The 20,649-nt window shown below is 38.0% G+C and overlaps 1 protein-coding gene across 2 annotated transcripts in view; it reads left to right on the top strand.

The window, feature by feature from the left end:
- The window catches only part of atp8a1 (ATPase phospholipid transporting 8A1), a 208,567-nt gene that overhangs the window by 45,256 nt on the left and 142,662 nt on the right, over positions 1-20,649 (top strand). For both annotated transcript variants that reach the window (XM_042341636.1, XM_042341647.1), the window contains 9 exons: positions 2,927-3,000; positions 5,249-5,318; positions 6,555-6,682; positions 7,523-7,637; positions 10,271-10,436; positions 12,903-13,030; positions 14,590-14,667; positions 14,961-15,049; positions 16,515-16,581. In XM_042341636.1, coding sequence (XP_042197570.1) covers positions 2,927-3,000; positions 5,249-5,318; positions 6,555-6,682; positions 7,523-7,637; positions 10,271-10,436; positions 12,903-13,030; positions 14,590-14,667; positions 14,961-15,049; positions 16,515-16,581 — 915 coding nt within the window. The remainder of the gene's footprint in view (positions 1-2,926; positions 3,001-5,248; positions 5,319-6,554; positions 6,683-7,522; positions 7,638-10,270; positions 10,437-12,902; positions 13,031-14,589; positions 14,668-14,960; positions 15,050-16,514; positions 16,582-20,649) is intronic.

Raw genomic sequence — 20,649 nt, 5'->3', positions numbered from 1 at the left:
CAGTGTCTATTTTATCCAGCCCTTTAAGAATCTTATATGTTTCATATTTAATATAATTCTTCTGTATTCTAGAGAATACAGCCCTAGTTTATTCATCCTATCCTCATAGGTCAGTCCCCTCATTCCAGGAACTAACCTAGTGAATCTACGCTGCACCCCCTCTAGGGCAAGTATGTCAAAAGGGAATGTTAATTTCATAAAGACGGCTGCCCATTAGTCAATGTCAAAAGATTTGTTAAGTGTCATAAAGGGGCGCAGTGGATAATGTGATATACAAGTCTAGAATTTTAAGGTGGGTGGATGTTTTAATTGATATCAAGTTGTGTCATGGATATTTGTGTAGTTTCCCAAAATGTGGTTAGTCATGCTTACCCATTAAGTGCTAAGTTCTGTAAATTATTTTTCTGTAATATTGCGACAATGTATAAACTGCTTTAAAATGTTTTGAATGTAATGTGTTAAACACTGAAAATTCCCATTGTTCTTCAGGTTCCTTAGTGACAGGAATAGTATCTGAACTTCATTGACATGTCTCGATCCTGAATTTTAGTGTAGCTTTAGTTGTATTATAACAAATTGCTAAAATGAGTGAGACTTCATAGTTCCTTATTGCATTCAAAGTCACTGGTGTTAACCACTTAATAGTTTGTTTCTTGCAGATAGAGAGTGGCGATATAATTAAACTAGCCAACTCAGACCGCATACCTGCTGATATTATGCTACTGGCAACCAGGTAGATGCTGATGGGTAAAGTGTAGAGAATGGTGCCTCGACCTCCTACACTGCTCCTAATTGTGCTCCAAGAAAATGGGAAATTGAATTAGACCATGCAGAGTGAATGTTCTTCTTTCTGTTCAGAACCTTAAAATAAATTTCTAATTTCACCCAGTTAGTTGAAGATCTTTACGGTAGACAGCCATCAAGAATCAAGCGACTAATAAGATTTTAATTTTAATGGCTTCTGTCCTGACTGGGCTTAAAACCATTGCACTTTCATCATCTCAGTTTTAAGCAGCTCTGGATTGAGGATAGTAAAATAATTTAATATGGTCAGTAAAAACCACTTAGGCCAACATTCTTCATTGGCTTCGTAATGCAGCGAACTCAACATCTTGTTTAACAAGATGGAAATCACATACGTGTCCTTCATGCTCGCTAGAAGATGAAGCGTATAACTTAGTTTCTCTTTTTTTAAAAAAAAGTAAGTCTCATTGAAGAAAATTTCCCTCTGAACAAATGGGTATGTGAGTGCGATGCCGTTTTTGGCTTGTTGAGATTTGCAAAGTGTAAATGGTTTTATTTGCCTTTTTATAATGCATTTCATCTTCATTCAAAGGTAAAAGTGTAGTGGAGAAATTAATTTTTAAGCAGGGATAACATCTTTGGTTCTTTGTGTCAGATTATCTCTTGCTGGTTGCAACCTAAGTAAATGCATAAGATTTTGGCGTGGTTACATGTAAATTATCTCTGTACACTTAACCCTTGACGCTTTTTGAAGCTGGAGCAAATTCCTACCTTTCATTATGGTCTTTTACAACTAACTGGGGGGAATGCTGGTTTCTCTTCTAAGGTGCAATTCATAATTACAGGGCTCAGATCTATGATTTATTTCCTCTATCCTTCACTTTACTAGATCAATTTCCCCCCAAATTTTAACATTTTGCTATTTCTTCGTGTTAACTAACATATTTGAAGATTGTTTCTCACCCCAATCATACGTTTTACTACGGTTTGAAAAGGTTTGTTCTGCATGATTGTCTTTCAAAGAAGCACCCAACAATATCTCTGTTCTCATCTGTTTACCACCTAAATACAAGGATTTGTTTTAGTTTATAATATTTCCCTTTTTAATTCTATTTTGGAAAATAATATTTATTGCATGACAGCCACCAGATTCAGTCTATTTCAGATTGAAACTCAACAAATCATGTGAAATGCAGATATTTACGATACACTAAGTGAATGTGCAAATGCAGATTTAGTTCATTCCGGTTTTTGCAATACCATTTTCTTGGAGGATTTTCTTAAAAAGCTTTTTAGATATAAGTACTGTTTTACAAAATCCATTTTTCAATTCAGGTTGCATAGATTCAAGCCTAGATTATTTTTTCATTGCCAAAAGCTGTTTTTTGTTAAAACTCAATATCTGAAATAAATGCAGTATCAGTCAATGTTCATTTAAACAGTTCTTCAGTGCTAACTTTGTGAAACATTTCTACTATTCCCTCCCATTGCCATTTTATCTCAAGGTTGTAATTATTGCTGAAAGGTGATGTGTTGGTATTTGAGTGAAAATCATAACCATGAAGTCCAGACTTCAGTCAAGGAATTTTTCTTCCAATCTATTGAAAAAGCTAGCAGATTTTGCTAACTTTTAAAATTGGATATATTTTCCAAGCCAGCTGAAGGACTTTTCATACACATACATATTTTGTCTTCAGATCTTGGTTGACCATCATTGGTTGAGTGTTGCCAATCCGAGATGCACCTATCTACATGTAACTTTTGATTCAATATATACTAAAAATATTTATTTGGCTATTATTGGAAATGCCGAACCTTTTGCGCTTCAAGATGAGTTACCAAATCCATGCTGTCCACGGTAGTTTAATTTCTTTGCTTAAAAATAGAATTGAGTTGTATTCAAAGATTCACAGCACCTTCTGTGTTTGATAGTGTTCTCATGTCAAAGAAGCTTGGTAAACCTCGGAGTGCAAATCATTGTATCTGACATGAATGAAATGGATTTTGGGAAAAAACGTTACAGCAAAGGAATTCTAATTGCTATGTTACACTTTTACTTCTGAAATCTTCACTACAACCAAAACCTATCTTTTTATTATTGTTTTATCTATCATTTTGATCTCTCCATATGTGTGTTGTGTGTGTGTGTGTCCTTACCCTCTGTGTGCTGGGATTAATACAGGTGACAGTGGGGGATATTGTGAAGGCGACCAATGGGGAACATCTCCCAGCTGACCTCGTTCTTCTGTCGTCAAGGTCAGAATTAATTTAGGGAATAATCCTGCAGCCTATAAAAGCAGCAGTGGGTCCTCGAAAGCAGACATTAAAAAGGCTTTAAGAAGTGTTCAAATCTGACTCATGCTGAATTAATAAATCTAGTTGCATCTTGAAATGCTAATCAAAATGACTCGGTAAAAATGCACAATTTAGTCTTTTAAACTTGTACCGTCCCAGTTCAAAGATGGTCTTAAACCTGCTCCGAGACTGCAACTCCATTAGCTAGTTAAGAGAAAGTAAATAAGAACAATCTGAGGTTAGTTGAACTACTTTCCCTCCCTCTCTGGGAATTGATTGACCTCTGCTTGCTGCCTTTCTATGGCAATCCTGGGGAAGCTCTGCATTCAAGGAAATGCTACTTTTTGCATGGGATTTTAGACTAAGGACCGCTTTGCCCAAGTGGCTGTTGAAGATCCCGTGACACTATTCAGAAAGAGAATGGAGTTTCTCTGATGTCCTAGTTAAAATCCTCTAGATTTCTTAGACGTTCATCTCATGATTATTAATAGGACATTGCCAGAGCAATGGCAACAGCATTTGCCTGGAAAACAAATTGCTGCACTTGACCATAATAACCTGTGAAACATTCTGACAAGTGAAATATCACCGTTTCTACCTAATTTCTTTGGAAAAACACATTGTAGGGCAGGGAATTATTTAATGCCTTAGATGCATTGATGTTGCAAAATGCCTTGTTTATAAGAGATCTAAGAAGTTTGATGAAATATGATTCTGATGAATCTTTTATTTTGTTTTATTTTCAACTGTTTGACATATGCAAATGTTTTCAAGATGTTAGTTTTTTGCTTGCTTTTTCTCTCAGGATTGAATTGTATAAGAAAAAACAAGCTATCATTTTTTTTACATTTTTTGGTGGTTGTGGTGAGGGGGTATTTTACAAGCTATCTAGAGGACCCACTGTACTGTTCTTGATGCCACATGCTTTCTTTTGCATGCCCTTAAATTTATAACTTCTCACTCGCTGTGCGCCAAACGACATGTTGTTGTGGCAAACGTTAACTACGCCAGAACTGCAACTACACCTTACGCTGGTAACTCACTAATCCAGCAGCTTGCTTTGAGGTTCCAGTGTGTCTGTCTGCTGTGTGTATCTGTCGTTCCTTGTGTATAGCTTGCTGCTGCTGTTTTAACTGATGTGCTGTTCTGAAATGTATCCCTGACTCTTGTATGCAGATCATTTTGCCTTTTGGATTATTCTTGTTCTGTTCTTAGGTAGATTGATCTGATGGCTTAATCCTTAGTTTTGAACATATATGAGCTCTTCCCCTCAAGGCAGAGCACACAGATTCCCAACGCACATCTTTTCTGTCAATATAATCTGTATTTGTAATTGACCGTGTTGTTTCTCATTGTCTCAATTCAATGAGACTTTTCCTCTGCCACTTTATAAATCGTAGTGGGTTAAGGAGGGATGGAGGGAGTAACTCACTAATCCGGTAGCTTGCTTTGAGGGCTGTGAGATGTGCATTAAGGAATAGGTGCAAATACTTTGAGGCGTCTTGTCATATATGGAAATAACTATTCTCAGAAACTTGTATCTTTGGTATGTTCAACATCTTGTGTATAGCCATTACTCATTTTAGAACAGGCTTCAATTTTGACATATGTAGTTGAACCATGTGTTCAATGAGATATGAAGGGGAAAAAAAATCATTATAACTGAATAACTTTAAGGTAATTGGCCATCATTTAGAGAACTGTCTACCCAGCTAGATAAATGTCTTGATTAAAACCTAATATGAGTGTAAAATGAATTGAAACATTCACATCAGTGAACTAGTTCATTTAGCATTTTGACAATAAAATTGATCAACTCAACAAAGACAATGCTACCATATAAATGACAACATGAATTGGACCAATTCTGTATTCTAAGACTTGCAAAAGACAAACTTGTTCATTTGAATGTTTCATATTTCAAGTGATGGAAAACGGAACACATTACAATTCAAATTATTTTATTCAAAACAGTTATTTAAAAATACTGGCCATAAGTTTATTAAGAAATTGCACCAACAAAGCACTTTTTTAGATTGAAAAATGTGTTAATGGCAAAGATACACTGGTGACCGCTAAATAGCTAACTACCCTGCTCTGCAATTTAGTTCTGTTACTGAAGAACTGCTTGAACCTTTCAATGCTTCCAAGCCATATTGTGTTAATGTTTAAAATGCAATTAAATGTCTCGTGTTCTGTTTCATATCAGTGAACCACAGTCAATGTGCTATATTCAAACTTCTAATTTAGACGGAGAAACAAACCTTAAAATCCGACAGGTAAGATTTCGATGTTTACTCTTGGGTGTACTACAGTAAAACTTGATCCCATCCCACCCCCACATCAAATGGTCAGACTTATACTTTCATCAAGTGAGTCATTACATAGGGATCAGGAATGGGAATCTTGCCATTATTTTTTTTAAATCCTTTGTCTCATGTACAAGTGCTGAAAGCAGATAATTTAGCATAGACTTGAAATGAAACTTGACATATTTTAGCTCTGTACACTTGAGTTTCACAGTAGGCAATAGATTTTTTTCTTTTTACGATTACCATCTGTACTTGATGGCATGGGGAGGGAAAGAGAATCAGATTGCATTTCTTTTAAACAATGGTATTGTCTAGAACAGTGATTGTGATAAATGAACTCATTAACAGTGGGCAAGATCTGAATTATTTTGCCCCATTGTTAAAGGAATGAGTTATGAGCAATGATTAGACAAGCAGGAACTCTTCAGTCTTGAGAAAAGAAGTCTTGTACAGTTTTACTGTATATTTTTCAAAGAATTAAACAGCTGTCCTATTTAAGTGCACAATATTGCGAGGTGATCTATTTATTTTCGGTTTACCGAATAGACTATTGAATGAAATTGCACTTATTGGCCTTAGAATTGTAACGACAACTTGCAATTATATATCGTCCTTCACATAGGAAAACGTCTCTGAGTACTTCCCAGTGGGGAGATTGAAGGCCAAGCAAGGAGGGAGGGAGAAGTGACCATAGGCACACTCGAAGATGTGGGTTATAAGGTGGGATTTAAAGACTGGTTGAGAAGGGTGAGGCGGAGTCCTAGAGTCGAGGAGTTCCAGAGGTTGGGGGCATAATGACTGAATGCGTGGTCACTGATGTGCCATAGAAGGGGCAGAGGTCACAAAGCAGGACCTGTGTTATTTGAGTGGAGGAATAGGGGTCAAGTGGGGTATGATTGGATCAAAGAGATGGGAAGGTGCTAGGTTGTGATGGTATTTATATGTGAGGGTAAAACCTTGAAGTCACTCCGTTTGCTGAGGGGAAGCCTGGCAAGGATTGGGGTGACTTGAGTCCGAGGTGAGAATAGAGGCAGCAAAGGTTTTTTTGTATTAGCTGGGCTTTCCGGCTGTTGTGCAATGCCCAATTTGCACCCAATGCAAAAGGTATTAAGATCAGAGATTGAAAGATAATGGGTAGCTGTTATCATAACAAAATCTTGCAAAATAAAAAAAACTTTTAATTGTTTTACCTTTTCTCTCCAGGGTCTACATCAAACATCAGAAATTAAAGACATTGAGAGTCTAATGAAATTCTATGGCAAACTTGAATGTGAGAATCCCAATCGATACTTGTACGAATTCATTGGCAACCTTTACTTTGCTAATTCAAGGTAAACAGTATGGGCAAATTTCACTATTAGCATATATTGCCAGAAGAACAATAGGGGAGATAAGAATTTTTTTGTGCAGCAAGTTGTTACGATCTGGAATGCACTGCTTGAAAGGGTTGTGGAAACGGATTCAATAATAACTGTTGAAAAGAAAAGAATTGCAAGGTTATGGGGAAAGAATGGGGGAGTGGGACTAATTGGGGAGCTCTTTCAAAGAGTCGGCACTGGCACGATGGGCCAAATGGTCTCCTTCTGTGCTGTATGATTCAATGATCTGGAATGAGATCTGAATTTGAACCAAATCCCGGGGACCAATTTATTATTATTATTATTTTTGAAAGAATTATTACCCCCGGAAAAGCGATCCGCCAATCAATCCACAACTGGGTTGCTACTTACTGATAGGTAAATAAAGGCAAGTGGAGTAAGGAAACGTTTGCTGGGAATCATACCCATGTTTCTCGCTTGTGAGGCAAGTGCTCTAACCTCTAACCGCTAAGCTACAGGACTCCACGCTACAGGAATCTAATCTGTACCTTGTGCACAAAATGTGTACTTTGTATCACACGTTTGCCCACAAAACATACAGGAACTGCACTTTACAGTACATCCTGTGAAGTGCTTTTGGACGTCCTCCTGACATGATTATTATTCTCACTCCAACTCAAAAGTTGAGTTCAGATCTCCAGACTTAAACTCCATAGTGCTTTCATCAGGCTGTTCTATCTCTTCCCACACCCCCCTTCCCAATGTGGCTGGACCAGGAATTGGAAACTTTACAGTTTGAGCACTTGTATGTTGATGTTTGCTGAGATTCACATTTGCGTTTGGCTCTACTAGGAGCACCTTCCCCTTGGGCCCAGACCAAATACTTCTACGAGGAGCTCAATTAAGAAATACTCAGTGGGTTCATGGTGTGGTGGTGTATACAGGACATGATACAAAGCTCATGCAGGTATGCCTGGAGAATACGATATTCAGCTAAATTACTGTAAGAAAATAATTTGTTTAAAAATAAAAGTTTAATTGTTGATATTCAAAATGGTGTCGTTACACGTTCAAAAATGTTTGTGAAGGGTTGGGGGAAGAAAGTCAATAAATGTATTTTTCCTTCTTGTATCGTGCAATGTTCCTCACCAAAAATATAAACTCGGAGCAGATTAGCAGTCTCGGGCTATTTTATGATGATCACTCGAAATGTATGAGAACGGGCTGGATGAAAGGACTAATTCTCTCAATTATTGTACTTTTTCACCTTTCATCCGGGCCTGGGAGTGCCAGGCCTTAGCTGAACCCATTTTTGATATAGCAAGACAATCCAGTTGTACACAATTGCCACATCCTAGTACTGTATGGTGCACTCGGGAGATTTGATGTACTATGCACTGTATTGGTTTCCCAAGCCAAGAACCTTTGTGGGTTTGCTGTTTGCAGTGATGACTCTTGTGTTGTTTGTTGTTTGGGAAAAAGTTGTTTATGAATACTTCTTGGATCTCAAAGGTATTGGAGCAAAAACTCTCACGATGTTCATCCAATGCCACTGTTTAAACCTGACCTCTATCCTTCCACCAACAATCATTCTCTAACCACTTGCCCGAGCGATAACGAAATGAGATGTTTGAGAACACGCTGGTTGTGTTCCGTGAAGTATTTACCAATTTCATCTCAGTCTGCATGTAGGCTGAAATCCCAACAGTATTACATTAAATGTGAATAAGAATTTCTTGTGCATTTATATAATTGGACTAATGGTACAAAGAAGTGGGCAATGTAGTAAATGTTCCATGTTTTTTGAATGAAACAAAAATTTGCTCACTCGTGTGACGTATGCAGATAACACACAGGAAGGAGTGATGCAAGTTTTAAAGTGTGGAAGCTAAAAGAAATCAGACTCGGTTGAATATAATAATAATAAATATTGCATTTGATATAGCGCTTTATCGCATCGTTGAGACGTCTCAAATCGTTTGAAGTGAATCTAAAATCTCAGGATCTATACCTGAGGTCGTCTCTGTGGTACAAGTTAAGAAATTATGGCCATTATTATTTGAAAAGGGAGTGAGTTATATCAAAATAGATCTCTGGCCTAATGTCTTCAACTACAGCAATTTGTACTTATATATCACCTTCCACACAGGGTAGCGTCTCAGAGCATTTGAAAGCGGCGGAGCCTGACTCGAAGCCGGTGGGGTGGGAGTAGCCATAAGCACGGTCGAAGAGGAAGGTTTTCAGGCGGGACTTGAAAAAGAGAGAGGGGGCAAGTAGGAGGGATTGCGGGAGAGTGTTCCAGAGTATTGTCTTGATTCTTAATAATTCATAATTCTTGATTCAATATAATAGCAGTTAAGAATTTTGTATGATCTGTAGCTGAATATTGAGGGATTGAAAATCTGCAGAGTACATTTTATTCACAATAATTTACCTTGCTAGTGAAGCAAGTATTAGCTCAAAGCCATGGATTCATGAAGCTACAGGCAAATAGTGACAGGCAGCAAACCTCTCTGGTATTTCTAACACATACTACTAATGAGGTTATTCCATGGGACACTGGACTCATTCTTTTAAAAAAAACACCTGTGATGCGAAGTCTGTGGGGTGGATATTCTGGAACGATGTGCAGAGCTTTCTTCATTTGAACCAATCTTGTGATCATTTCATGTGGAATAACTCGCATGATCACAAACATCCTCAGCTGACTCTGAGAGGAATATATTTCAGTTATGGAAGGTCAGTCCTCCTGCCTGGATCCTCCATCCCACCTGCAGGACTAACCTCCTCTCAGTCAGGTACAGGGGAAGAGCAGCATTATATAGAAAATGCTGAATGAGGAAAGAATGTTAATTACCTGGCTTGTAAATCCTTCTTCACCTACGCGGAGTCCTGTAGCTCTGTGGTTAGAGCACTCACTTTGCAAGCGAGAGACCTGAGTTCAATTCCAGGCAGGGCGAAACCTTGGGCAAGTTTCCTTACTCCACACGCCTAATAATAATCCCTCCAAAACCAAAAACAATAATAAATATTGGTCATTTTCAATCTACGACTGTTTGTGGGACATTGCTGTGCGCAATTGGCTGCCCCATTTGCCCACAAATAAACAGTCAATTCACTTTACTGTGTGTTCTGTGAAGCGCTTTGGGACGTCCTCCCGACATGAAAAGCGCTATATCAAATGCAAGGATTATTATTATTATTATTCAATCATACACAATATCTCAGTATGCACACTCTTTCATCCCCTTTAGTCTTTGGATGGGGTGGGATTCATCCTTCTACAATATATTTATTTTCTTTGTAGCTTGTATCTTATTTAACTTTTTTTAAATCACTTCAAAATTCAGGATGTTTGGAACTCATGGACCTTATCTTACACTTGTGTACATTATGATGCACTTGACATTCCTTAACTCTGTTGATGCTTAGCTTTGTAAGAAACACATCCTGAAAGCTACTTAATGACGCTGGTACATAACCTGCCATTTTATTCTATGAAACTAACTACAGTATATACAAATGCTTACATTTTAGAAGCTTTTGAAAAGGCCCCTTGAAATTCGGTTTTGTAATCTGTTTTATTTCAATGCTTTTCAGAATACTATACGAGCTCCAATTAAGTTGTCAAATGTCGAACAAATCACAAATATGCAGATCCTGTTTCTGTTCTGTACTCTTCTCTTCATTTCTCTGGTGTGTTCTGTTGGTTCACTAATATGGAACAACAGCCATTATGGAATGTTTTGGTACCTTGGTTTGACTGGTGAGTATCTAATCTTGCTTACAAATGCTGACTGCTTTGATAATCAACTCTCTTGCTATGAAATCGTAGATAATTGTTGTGATGATGAGGATTTGCATGTTTACAGCTATCAATAACAACAACAAATTACATTTGTATAGCACCTTTCACGTCAGGAGGACACCCCGATACTATATTAAGGTTCGGTTTTAAAATGGTTAGTTCAATTTGCTGCTAAATTTGCCTACAAAATTCACAGCTACCATACTTTATTATATGTCCTGTGAAGCCCTTTGACGGGATTGGGGACTCCCTCCTGATCTGAAAGGCACTGTATCAAATGTAAGAAGCATTCATTTTTTTATTTATTTACTTAGGTAGCATTTTAGAGCATCCGGTAAATTTTTCAATTCACTTTGAAGTTGTTTTTGTGTATCCGGTTAAAAGAACTTGCAGAAAATCGGTTCTTAACCTGTCATTTTACTCTACGGAGGGTATTTTAGAATGCACTAAATTCTGGATGCTCCAAAATGCTATATAACAGAGTAAATCTAGCCCCAGGTGGAATATCTCCCCATTCCCGTCAATGTACAAAATTACTCAACTGTACGGGGAACAGAATTGGGCAGAAGTTGTGGTGTTATTGATAGATATCTGCATGTGACTTTAGGTAAAGTATTTTTTTTGTTCTGAAACTTTTTTGCGAATCGCCACGGCTATTTACCCTGGTGTGAATCTCATTGCAAATGAAGAGCACTGAGGGACTCTGTTGTTGCCCAAACGTAAGAGCTGATGAAACTTGCCTTGCATATTTAAAGCAATGACTATTTCAATTTGGTTAATGCAGTGCAATCATTTCAAAGGTTTCCATTATTCTTATATAACCAACTGAGTAACCAGCATGAAAGAAACCAGGAGTTTAGCTTGCGAATTAGAAATGATTCTCAAACAATATGGCTCAGTTACAACTGCAAGAGACTGACTGCTCGAATAATCACCATCTGGAAGGAAGTGAGTGAAATAATTAAAGCCTTTTAATCCAATTTTGAAGCTAGTTAACTGATGGAGGGAAGGAAGGAACAAGGTTGATCATACTTCCAGATTGAGAGAGGAAATTTTCCTCGTATTTGAGAGTTGAATACAATACAAAATTACATTTGTAAAGCGCTTTTCAGGTTGGGAGGACATCCCAAGGCGCTGGACAGTCAGGGATTTGGACCCGAGCTGGGGGTTGGGATCGAGGAGGGTGGAGAGCATGGAGAGTCGGAGAGTGGCCGAAGGCTCAGTCGAAGAGGAGGGTTTTGAGATGCACTTTGAAGGAAGCAAGGGAGCGAGCGAGGCAAAGGGAATGTGAAATGGAGTTCCACAGGGTGGGGACAGAAAGGCTGAAGGCCTGACTTCCGATTCCTTGTTTGTTAATTTGTTAATGTTTTAAAAAAAAACTAATTTGGATTAAGCGTGTTTTCTATAATCTTCCAATTGCTTCATATAGGTAGCAGATTTCTGTTATTTAATACCATTTCATAGCCAGTAAATGTGTTTTATTTCAAGTTGTGCTCCTAACATCCAGTGGAAATAATGTTCTTTCAGTAATAATTGTTGCATTTGATACAGTACCTTATGTCGTCAAAACATCTCAAAGCGCTTCATGGGATTCACTGTAAAATGTAGTGAATGTGTATTTGTAGGCAAACATGGCAGACAGTGTATGACCAGGTTTATTTGGGGAATATTTGGCCAGGACGCAGAGAGAAATTCCCTTCTCTTTTTCGTGTAATGGCATCAGATCTCGGACCTGACAACAACAACAACAAAATGACATTTATAGAGCGCCTTTCACGTCAGGAGGACGTCCCAAAGCGCTGAACAGTCAGGTGTCAGGGCCCAGGCATGGGGGAGGGGTGGTGTAGGGATGAGGGAAGGCAGAGAGGTGGGAGGGTGACCAGGTTCCATCTGAAGAGACAGATTGTTGAGATATAGGGATTTTTATATCTTTTTTAAGCTAAATGATTATAGGGGAATCCCTATATCCCAACAAGATGGAACCTGGTTTAATGCTTTATCTGAAGGACGGCACCGCTGGTGCCTGGAAGCGGGCAAGAGAGAGAAGGGTTGCTGCACTGTCAGATTGTCAGCCTAAACTATGAGCTCAAAGTCCCAATTTGAGGCTTGGACCCGCTAAAGTTTGTTACAATGGAACTTTGTATGAGAATGTCATACAACTATTTTAATACAGCGAAAACAACATTTTAATTTATTTACTTGAGAATTGTATTAACTTAAAACACCTTTTTATAATAAGAGGTTGTGTGAAGTACAGGTTGACCAAAAAGTAGTAATAACTATCCTATTATCTAAAAAAAATAATAATTTCTTTAAGACCTATTAAACATTGTAATGGTAACACGACTTTTCAGTCACCCTGTAGAAACAAATGTCTTTTTTTGTTCCTCATTTTTGTTTCCTTAAAATGATTTCCTTTTACAGGCAAAGCTTCAGACAACTTTGGATTTAATATCCTAACCTTCATCATCCTCTTCAATAACCTCATTCCAATCAGCTTACTGGTTACACTGGAGGTTGTAAAATTTGTCCAGGCATTGTTCATTAACTGGGTAAGCATAAAATTAGCTTTCACAAAGGCGAAGTGTGACAATGTATGGGATTGCTTAATATTAACAATTGTGTCTGTTGGGCTTTCAAAGATCTGTTTTTCTGTTAACTTGTCACAGAGAAACTTTTTAACAGTTTATGTCTTTTGTGCGTTAAGAACAGTTAAGTTTACTGTGAATGCCTCTAGCTGCCGTTCCAATATTCACCTCCCCTCTCTTCCTGCTTCAACATCAAACTGCACCACTGCTAATCAGTTTGAGGCACCAGCTTGCATGAAGGCCATATAATTGCAAGTTGTTTTGAACGATATCAGTCAAGATTTAGTGTTGTCTTAAACATTTTTGGGGATTTCGGCTGCAGAGTGCAGAAACCAAACCCATGATGACTGAATAAAGGTGTCTTTTATGCATGTACCCGTATTACTAAATTAGAAATCAGTTCATAGCAACTGAGTGAAGAGTAGCTTTGAAGACTTCACGTGAGTCCAATAAGCGGTTAAACTCATGTCTGATTTTCTTAGAACACCAGAAATTGTCCTGATTGATAATAAATTGAGGCTCTCCTAACAATGCTCTGTGGCAGTGAGGAAACCAACCAGATGTTGGGATGTATCAAAAGATCAATAGCAAGCCAAAACAGTGGGATAATCTTGCCACTGTATAAATCATTGGTGAGACTATACTTAGAGTATTGTGTACAGTTCTGGTCGCTGCAGTACAAAAAGGATATGGGAGAAATTGAGGAGATACAAAGGAAGGCAACCAAAATGATTGAGGGAATGGAAGGACTATGAGGAGCGATTAAGTCAATCGCGCATGTTTACACTGGAAAAGAAGATTGAGATGCAAAAGGATTGCTGTCTTTAAGATTCTAAAAGGGTAAAGCAAAATAGATCATGACAGACTGTTTCAACTTGTCCAGAATAGTAAAACCAGAGGACACAGCTTATATAATAATAATAATAATCCTTGCATTTGATGTAGCGCTTTTCACGTCTTCTCGTCATCTCAAAGCGCTTCACAGAATAGACTAAAGTGAATTGACTGTATATTTGTGGGCGAAACGTGGCAGCCAATTGCGCAGTGTCCTACAAACAGTCGTGGATTGAAAATCACCAATTTATTATTGTTTTGTTTTGGAGGGATTATTATTAGGCTGTGTGTGGAGTAAGGAAACTTGCGCAAGGTTTCGCCCTGCCAGGAATTGAACCCAGGTGTCTCGCTTGCAAGGCGAGTGCTCTAACCACTGAGCTACAGGACTCCACTTGTGATTGAAGAGGGTAAATTCAGAACAAATCTATGCAAACACTATTTCAGTGAGCAAATAGTGAACCTATGGAACAGGCTCCCTAGGGAGACGGTTGAAGCAGGAAGTGTTGATTCTTTCAAACACAGATTAGATAGTTTTATTTTAAGAAATAACAGTACGGGATATAGGACATAGGTAGTTTGGGACATATGTGCATGCGACTGCAATGAAGGTGGAAGGCAAACTAGATGGACCTTGGTCTTTTTTCGTCTAGCATTTCTTATGTTCTTATGTTCTTGATCCTCACTACTAGGATGAAGACATGATTTATGAAGCAACAAATACTCCTGCCGTAGCTCGGACATCCACCCTTAATGAAGAACTTGGACAGGTAAAGAGTAACTGCAGAGTATACTTTATTGAGTACAGTAGAACCACTGACAGCGGCACTAATTGGGACTGGCTCCATTGTAGATCTGGAAACAATGCGGGTAACACTCTTTAACGTGATGGGTTCCCACATTTGTCAAACCAATAAAAATTCAACTGGGGCTAACTTAAATTGAGCCTTCAAGGTATTATAGATTGTTTGGAAGTTTTAGAATGTTCTAATTGCTCCTCGATTTTAAAATTGACTTAATTTTGCTGGAAATCTAATACACTGTCTCATTTGATATTTTTCAGGTGAAATACATATTCTCTGACAAAACTGGAACTTTAACCTGTAATGTGATGGTGTTTAAGAAATGTACAGTCGCAGGCATAGCTTATGGGTCAGTGTCTTCACTTCTGTATCTTAATTTTTTAAAAAAGTTATTTCAATAGTAGTTGAAAATTATAACTGTTAAAGAGTATATATAAACTATTAAATGCATTAATAACCTAGAGTATACGACGAAAAATATCTGATACATATTTGCCCTGGGGGGATTCAATATAGAAGGATTCCTAGCATGGATATCCATCCTTTTAATGAACAAAAGGGCACACATCAGATAATGGTTGGTAGTACCATTTGACGAGACCAAGATTGTGATTCTATTTCAACACATTTTATTACATTCTTTCACTGCCACCAAGCTGAATGCTTTTATGCAATTCAGAAGGTTCCATTCCAATTTCCGATAACTTTCCCTCATAAATTTACATTAAATGACCTTTACTCTGTGATCTTACCAGAACTATATTTTCAACGCCTTGCAATGCTATCCTTGCTATGAGTTTATTTTCTGTTTTTTACCTCTCCAATTGCTCACACCCCATTCCTCTATCTGTCCCCTTTGCTCGGGCCTTCTGCATGTCCCCTGACCCCTCTCCTCCACCATCGTCAGTCCTGCCTTTAGTCACTACATCCCAAACTTTAGAATTGCTTGCCTCAATCCCTCGTGCTTGCCCCTTCTTTGCCCGTCTTCAAATTGTACCTGAAGACTTTTCTCTTCAATAACTTCAGCGATGCCTACAGTCACCTTCCCTTTTGTCTGCCATTATTCAACTCTCTGAGACACTACCCCACTTTGAAGGGTGCTATATAAATGCAAGTTATTATGTTTTCTACATGTTGTTCTATATGATTTGCTGTTATTGCAATTGTGAAGATATTTGGTAAAACTAGTTGGCTATTCTTTTTATTAACATGGTCATAATAGTATTCAAAATATGGAAAAGTCCTAATTTGCCTTCCCAGTCTGTGCTGTTCACCCATAGTCAACCTAACAATCTGGAGAAGCAACTTCATTGTGAAGTTTCATTCAAATCAGTAAAGGATATTGTAAGCCCCAGTTAAGTTACATGATATTATTTGCAAATGCCTAAAATGAAGTACATGTGACCTCCATGAAATGCTGCTTAGTTTGTTTTCCTTATTATTGGTACTAATTTGTTTCAGGACATGGTACCTTAACGTTCCTTCACACAGGATAGCATCGCAGGGCACAAACGTATTGCTACTTTCTATAAGTTTTCAAATTTACATCATAAAAAGGCAAACTGATATTTTTTTTGAACAGTGTCTCAGTTCAGATCTGTGGGAATAAATCCAACACTTTAAATCAATGTTGTGTGATATTGATTTTATTTATGGCAACAGATACTGCATTTAAGCACTGAAAGCAATTAATAATAAACTTCTTTCTCAGGAAATTGGCATGATAATTAGGAACTGTTATACTGCATGTACCTTGAACTCTTTTATGCAGACTAGACATGTTCAAGTTTTCACTTAATTTTTGTTCCTTTTAGTCATGATGCCTCTCAGGAACTTGGATTTCATGATAAAATATTGCTGAAAAATCTTCATGAAAAACATGTAAGTATCTATATTTTTGTTCTTCAGGAAAGATAATTGATTTTCTAAAGCATACATAGAACTTATTGTTGTTAAATAAATTTACCACCCCAATTGCTGGAAATCAGATTCTATTCTATGTAATACATTATGCAAGGAAAAAGTTCAGTGTCTCCATCCATGGATCCTGGTTGGGAAGGTGTGTAATGAGGTTAGCTTACTGGCATTCCTGCAAATACCAAATATCTTTGTTTGGTTCATCTCACAGGAAATATAACTGAAGTGACAACATTCATACAAGCAGTAACCTTGGAAAATGCAAGGGATATTCGAGTGCAAATTTCAATTTGAACTCAGATTCCTACTCTAGTTGATGGCTTAATACTCTGGCCCAGAGTCAATTATCTGACTCTTATACAAGCCCTTTGTAGAGTGGAGTCCCATAGTGCAGTAAGTTAGCACGCTCACATCACAAGCAAGATGACCCAGGTTCGCGTTCTTCGCAGGACGAAATCTTAAGTTTCCTTACTCCACACGCCTCTGTTTACATAGCAGTAAGTAGGAACCTGATTGTTAGTCGATTGGCGGATCACTCTCCCAGGAGGTAATAATACTTATATTAAAAATATTGGTTACTCAATCCAAGACTGCTGCATGCAATTGACTGTCGCGTTCACCCACAAAATTTTACACTTTACAGTATATTCTGTGAAGGACTTTGAGACGTCTCAACGATGTGATAAGGTGCTATATCAAATGCAAGGATTATTATCATTATTATTATTAGATCATAGACACCTCATAAGGTTTAAGACTGCCTGTATAGCCAGAGTACTGTGTATCTGCATCTTTGTGTGCTTCTTTGCACTGGGGCTGAAATTGTGGTTGAAATGTCACTGAATGCTTTGAATTGCATATTATAACAAGGACTGGAAATTTTTACTATGCTTAAATAGTAGGATGAATATAAAATGTTGTATTGGGGCAGTGGAAGTGCTGGTCTGAGAGTCAGGGTGAGGTAAGCACAATGATGAAGCAGAGTTGAAGGATCTTTGTTGTGCATCTAATTGTCCTGGAAATCGGTAATACTGACATGGGCACCCAGCACTAACAATTATCATTCGAAAACATTGAAAAGGAGGGAAAAAATTTTTGTTGTGGGAACATTAATCTTTATGAATCTGTTGCAAGCAATACTCTTATTTTTCTGTGTAGTGCTTAAACTTCACACAATTTTTCACATGTTTCATAATTTTAATGTCTCAACTTAAATCAGTCAGTAAATAACTACTTCACAAATTGTAGGATATCACACTGCTGCATTCATAACACTATGATTGAAGTATGAGCACAATTCTTACGACTAAAAGAACTTTGTAAGGACCATCTGTGCAATATTCTTTAGAGTAATATTTGAGTCTTACATTCAGGAATGTGCAACATTTAATGGCATATTAAGTGATATTAAATCTGAAAGTTTTACAGTGCTCACTGGGGACATTTGCAGTGAATAAACTAAACATTGTAAACATGATTAATTTACATAACTGAAATTCAGGAAAGAGTTCAGTAACCAGAAAAAAAATGTTGAATCTCACGTAGTAAGGGACAGATTATCAGGAAAGGTGGTTGAGGCCAGGACCCTAGACTTGTTTCAAAAACATGCTGTGATGGTGTAAGGTGATTATTTTGAACGGATGAGATCAGATGAGCTGAAGGGCCTTCTTCATCTGGACCAATCTTGTGCAATCCTACCATAAAGATCAGTCACTTCTTCATTTTAACTAACTTTCATGAATTTTTACTCTCCTATTTAAAAAAAATTGAGTTAGTCACTGAAGTAAATAAGAAATTTTAAAACCCTGAGAGACTAAATGTTATATAATCTGAAATGGTAGCTTCAAATCCTTCAGGGCAGCAGGGCAGAGGTTCAGAATTGTGAAAGGCACATTTTCTTACTCCATACGCCTCTGTTTACCTAGCAGTAAGTCAGAACCCAGTTGTTAGTCGATTGGCAGATTGCTTTCCATGGTAATAATTGCTTTAAAGACTTTGGTTCGCACGTTGATAACCCGAGGTCTACATAATACAGTCAGTACACTTTATAGTATATCCTATGAAATGGTAGCTTCAGATATAGTATATTCTATGAAGTGCTCTAAGATATCCTCCAGTTGTGAAATGAAGTATGAGGATTGTTATTGTGTCTCAATATGTTGGTCTATAAACTATACAATGAAATCCTGTAAAGTGCTTTGAGACTTTTTCGATTGCGTAATGAGGTAGTATATCATTGCAAAGAATTATTATTAATATGTCAAAGCTCCAAGATTCTTTGATAAACCAGACAGGATGGTCAGTTGCCAAAAATGCTTTGAATTAGTGTAGACTTGCCTCACTTTAACATTTTGACCAAATTGTTTTTTTGATAGTTAGTCCAGCTCGTGGGGAAATCTCCAACTTGATCTCCCCCCTTCCACCACCAACAAAGAGTGCTTACTTTATTGATGTTAAAAGAGTCCAGGACTGAGTAAACCAACTTGAACTCAAAACCCTGAAACTTCCAGATACCAATCAACCGGCTAGCCATCCAGGGTATAAGACTTAGAAATGTCTGACTTTTTGCTATCAACAACAACAACAACTTGGATTTATATAGCGCCCTCCACGCCGGATGGCGTCTCAGAGCGCTTTACAGTAATGGATCCCGGGACCGAGCCAAGGGAGGAGGAGGAAGGTGACCAAAGGCGCGGTCGAAAAGAAAGGTCTTCAGGAGAGACCTGAAAATGGGAAGGGAGGGAGCGAGACGAAGGGAGTGAGGAAGGCAGTTCCAGAGCCTCGGGGCATAGTGGCTGAAGGCACGGCCGCCGAGGGTGGAGCGGAGGACTCGGGGATGAGGAGGAGGCCAGACCCGGAGGAACAAAGGCAACGGGTACAGTTTTAAGGAGAGAGGAGGTCAGAGAGGTAGGGGGGTGCAGAGGAGTGCAGGGACTTGAATACAAGGGTGAGGATCTTGAAATCGATCCTCTCTATCAACTGTGCTGGGCACAGACATTGATGGAACAAGTTATATGTGGTTTGAAAAGAAATTGGCATATTGCCCTTTATTAATTTCAGATTTTAAGAACATTGTTTGGATTAGTTTACTGTGTTTAATGTATAACCAGTTCCCTCCCCACCAGACATAATACATCATAAATTTACAGCAATGTCCAGGTAATGTCTTACAGATGTGACTATTCTGTAATGTAATTCTGTGAAACAGCAAAACTAATATTTGATCTTCAACAAACCTCTACCAGCTATTGGAGTCTCTAGGATTAATTCAGCAAAAAAAGAAAAGTATTTTTGCCCCTTTGCATCTTTGATTTTCTTATGTTTGTTAACATTATGTTAGTTCTGTATCTTGAACGAATTTGACTTGTGAAGAAGTATTTTCAATCCCTCTTTCCTTGTGCTTTAGATTTCCTAATGGGATTAAGAATTTTCAAAGAATGCTTCAGAAATGAGAGTGTGATTGGGGGTTCTGCCAGAGTTATCAAAACATATCCCTGATTTTGTACTGTTATTTTACACAGTTTTTACACACAAAAACATAATTGAAGTAAACTCCCTTGTGAGTGTCCCCTGAGCTGTTATTTTCCAATGTGTGGAGAGGTTTGGAGTATTCAGGCGTGACATTTTAATGTCTAGCCCAATGCTGTCAGCACCTTCTGTTCCTCACTCTATTCAATAGTGCATATCTCATGCACAAGAGATGCTTGGGAACTGTCCGCTTTGGCAAAGATGCCAAGGTGAGGCCAGACATTTAATCTGGAAGGGAGTCCAAACTGGAAGAAGTTTCATTCATGTAGGTTTAGAGATCTCTGAGCTGCTTGGAAAATGCACTGCGGAGACTTTAAAACTCAGAGCAAAAAGGAGCAGTAGCTTTCTTTCCATGTTTTAGCATGCATACACAAGCGGCAATCTGAGAAAACAGGGCCCATTTTGGAATGTTTTTGAGGGGAACTTAACGTTACAGTATCATTTTTGTTTAATGATTGAGTACATTTGTTGGTGTCGTTTTTCACTATATCTACTTTTTGTGAT

The sequence above is a fragment of the Callorhinchus milii genome, unplaced genomic scaffold (assembly GCF_018977255.1).
Source record: "Callorhinchus milii isolate IMCB2004 unplaced genomic scaffold, IMCB_Cmil_1.0 Scaffold1, whole genome shotgun sequence".
Classification (NCBI taxonomy): Eukaryota; Metazoa; Chordata; class Chondrichthyes; order Chimaeriformes; family Callorhinchidae; genus Callorhinchus; species Callorhinchus milii.
The sequence above is the reverse complement of the archived record's forward strand: the minus strand, read 5'-3'. Positions and strand labels throughout refer to the sequence as shown.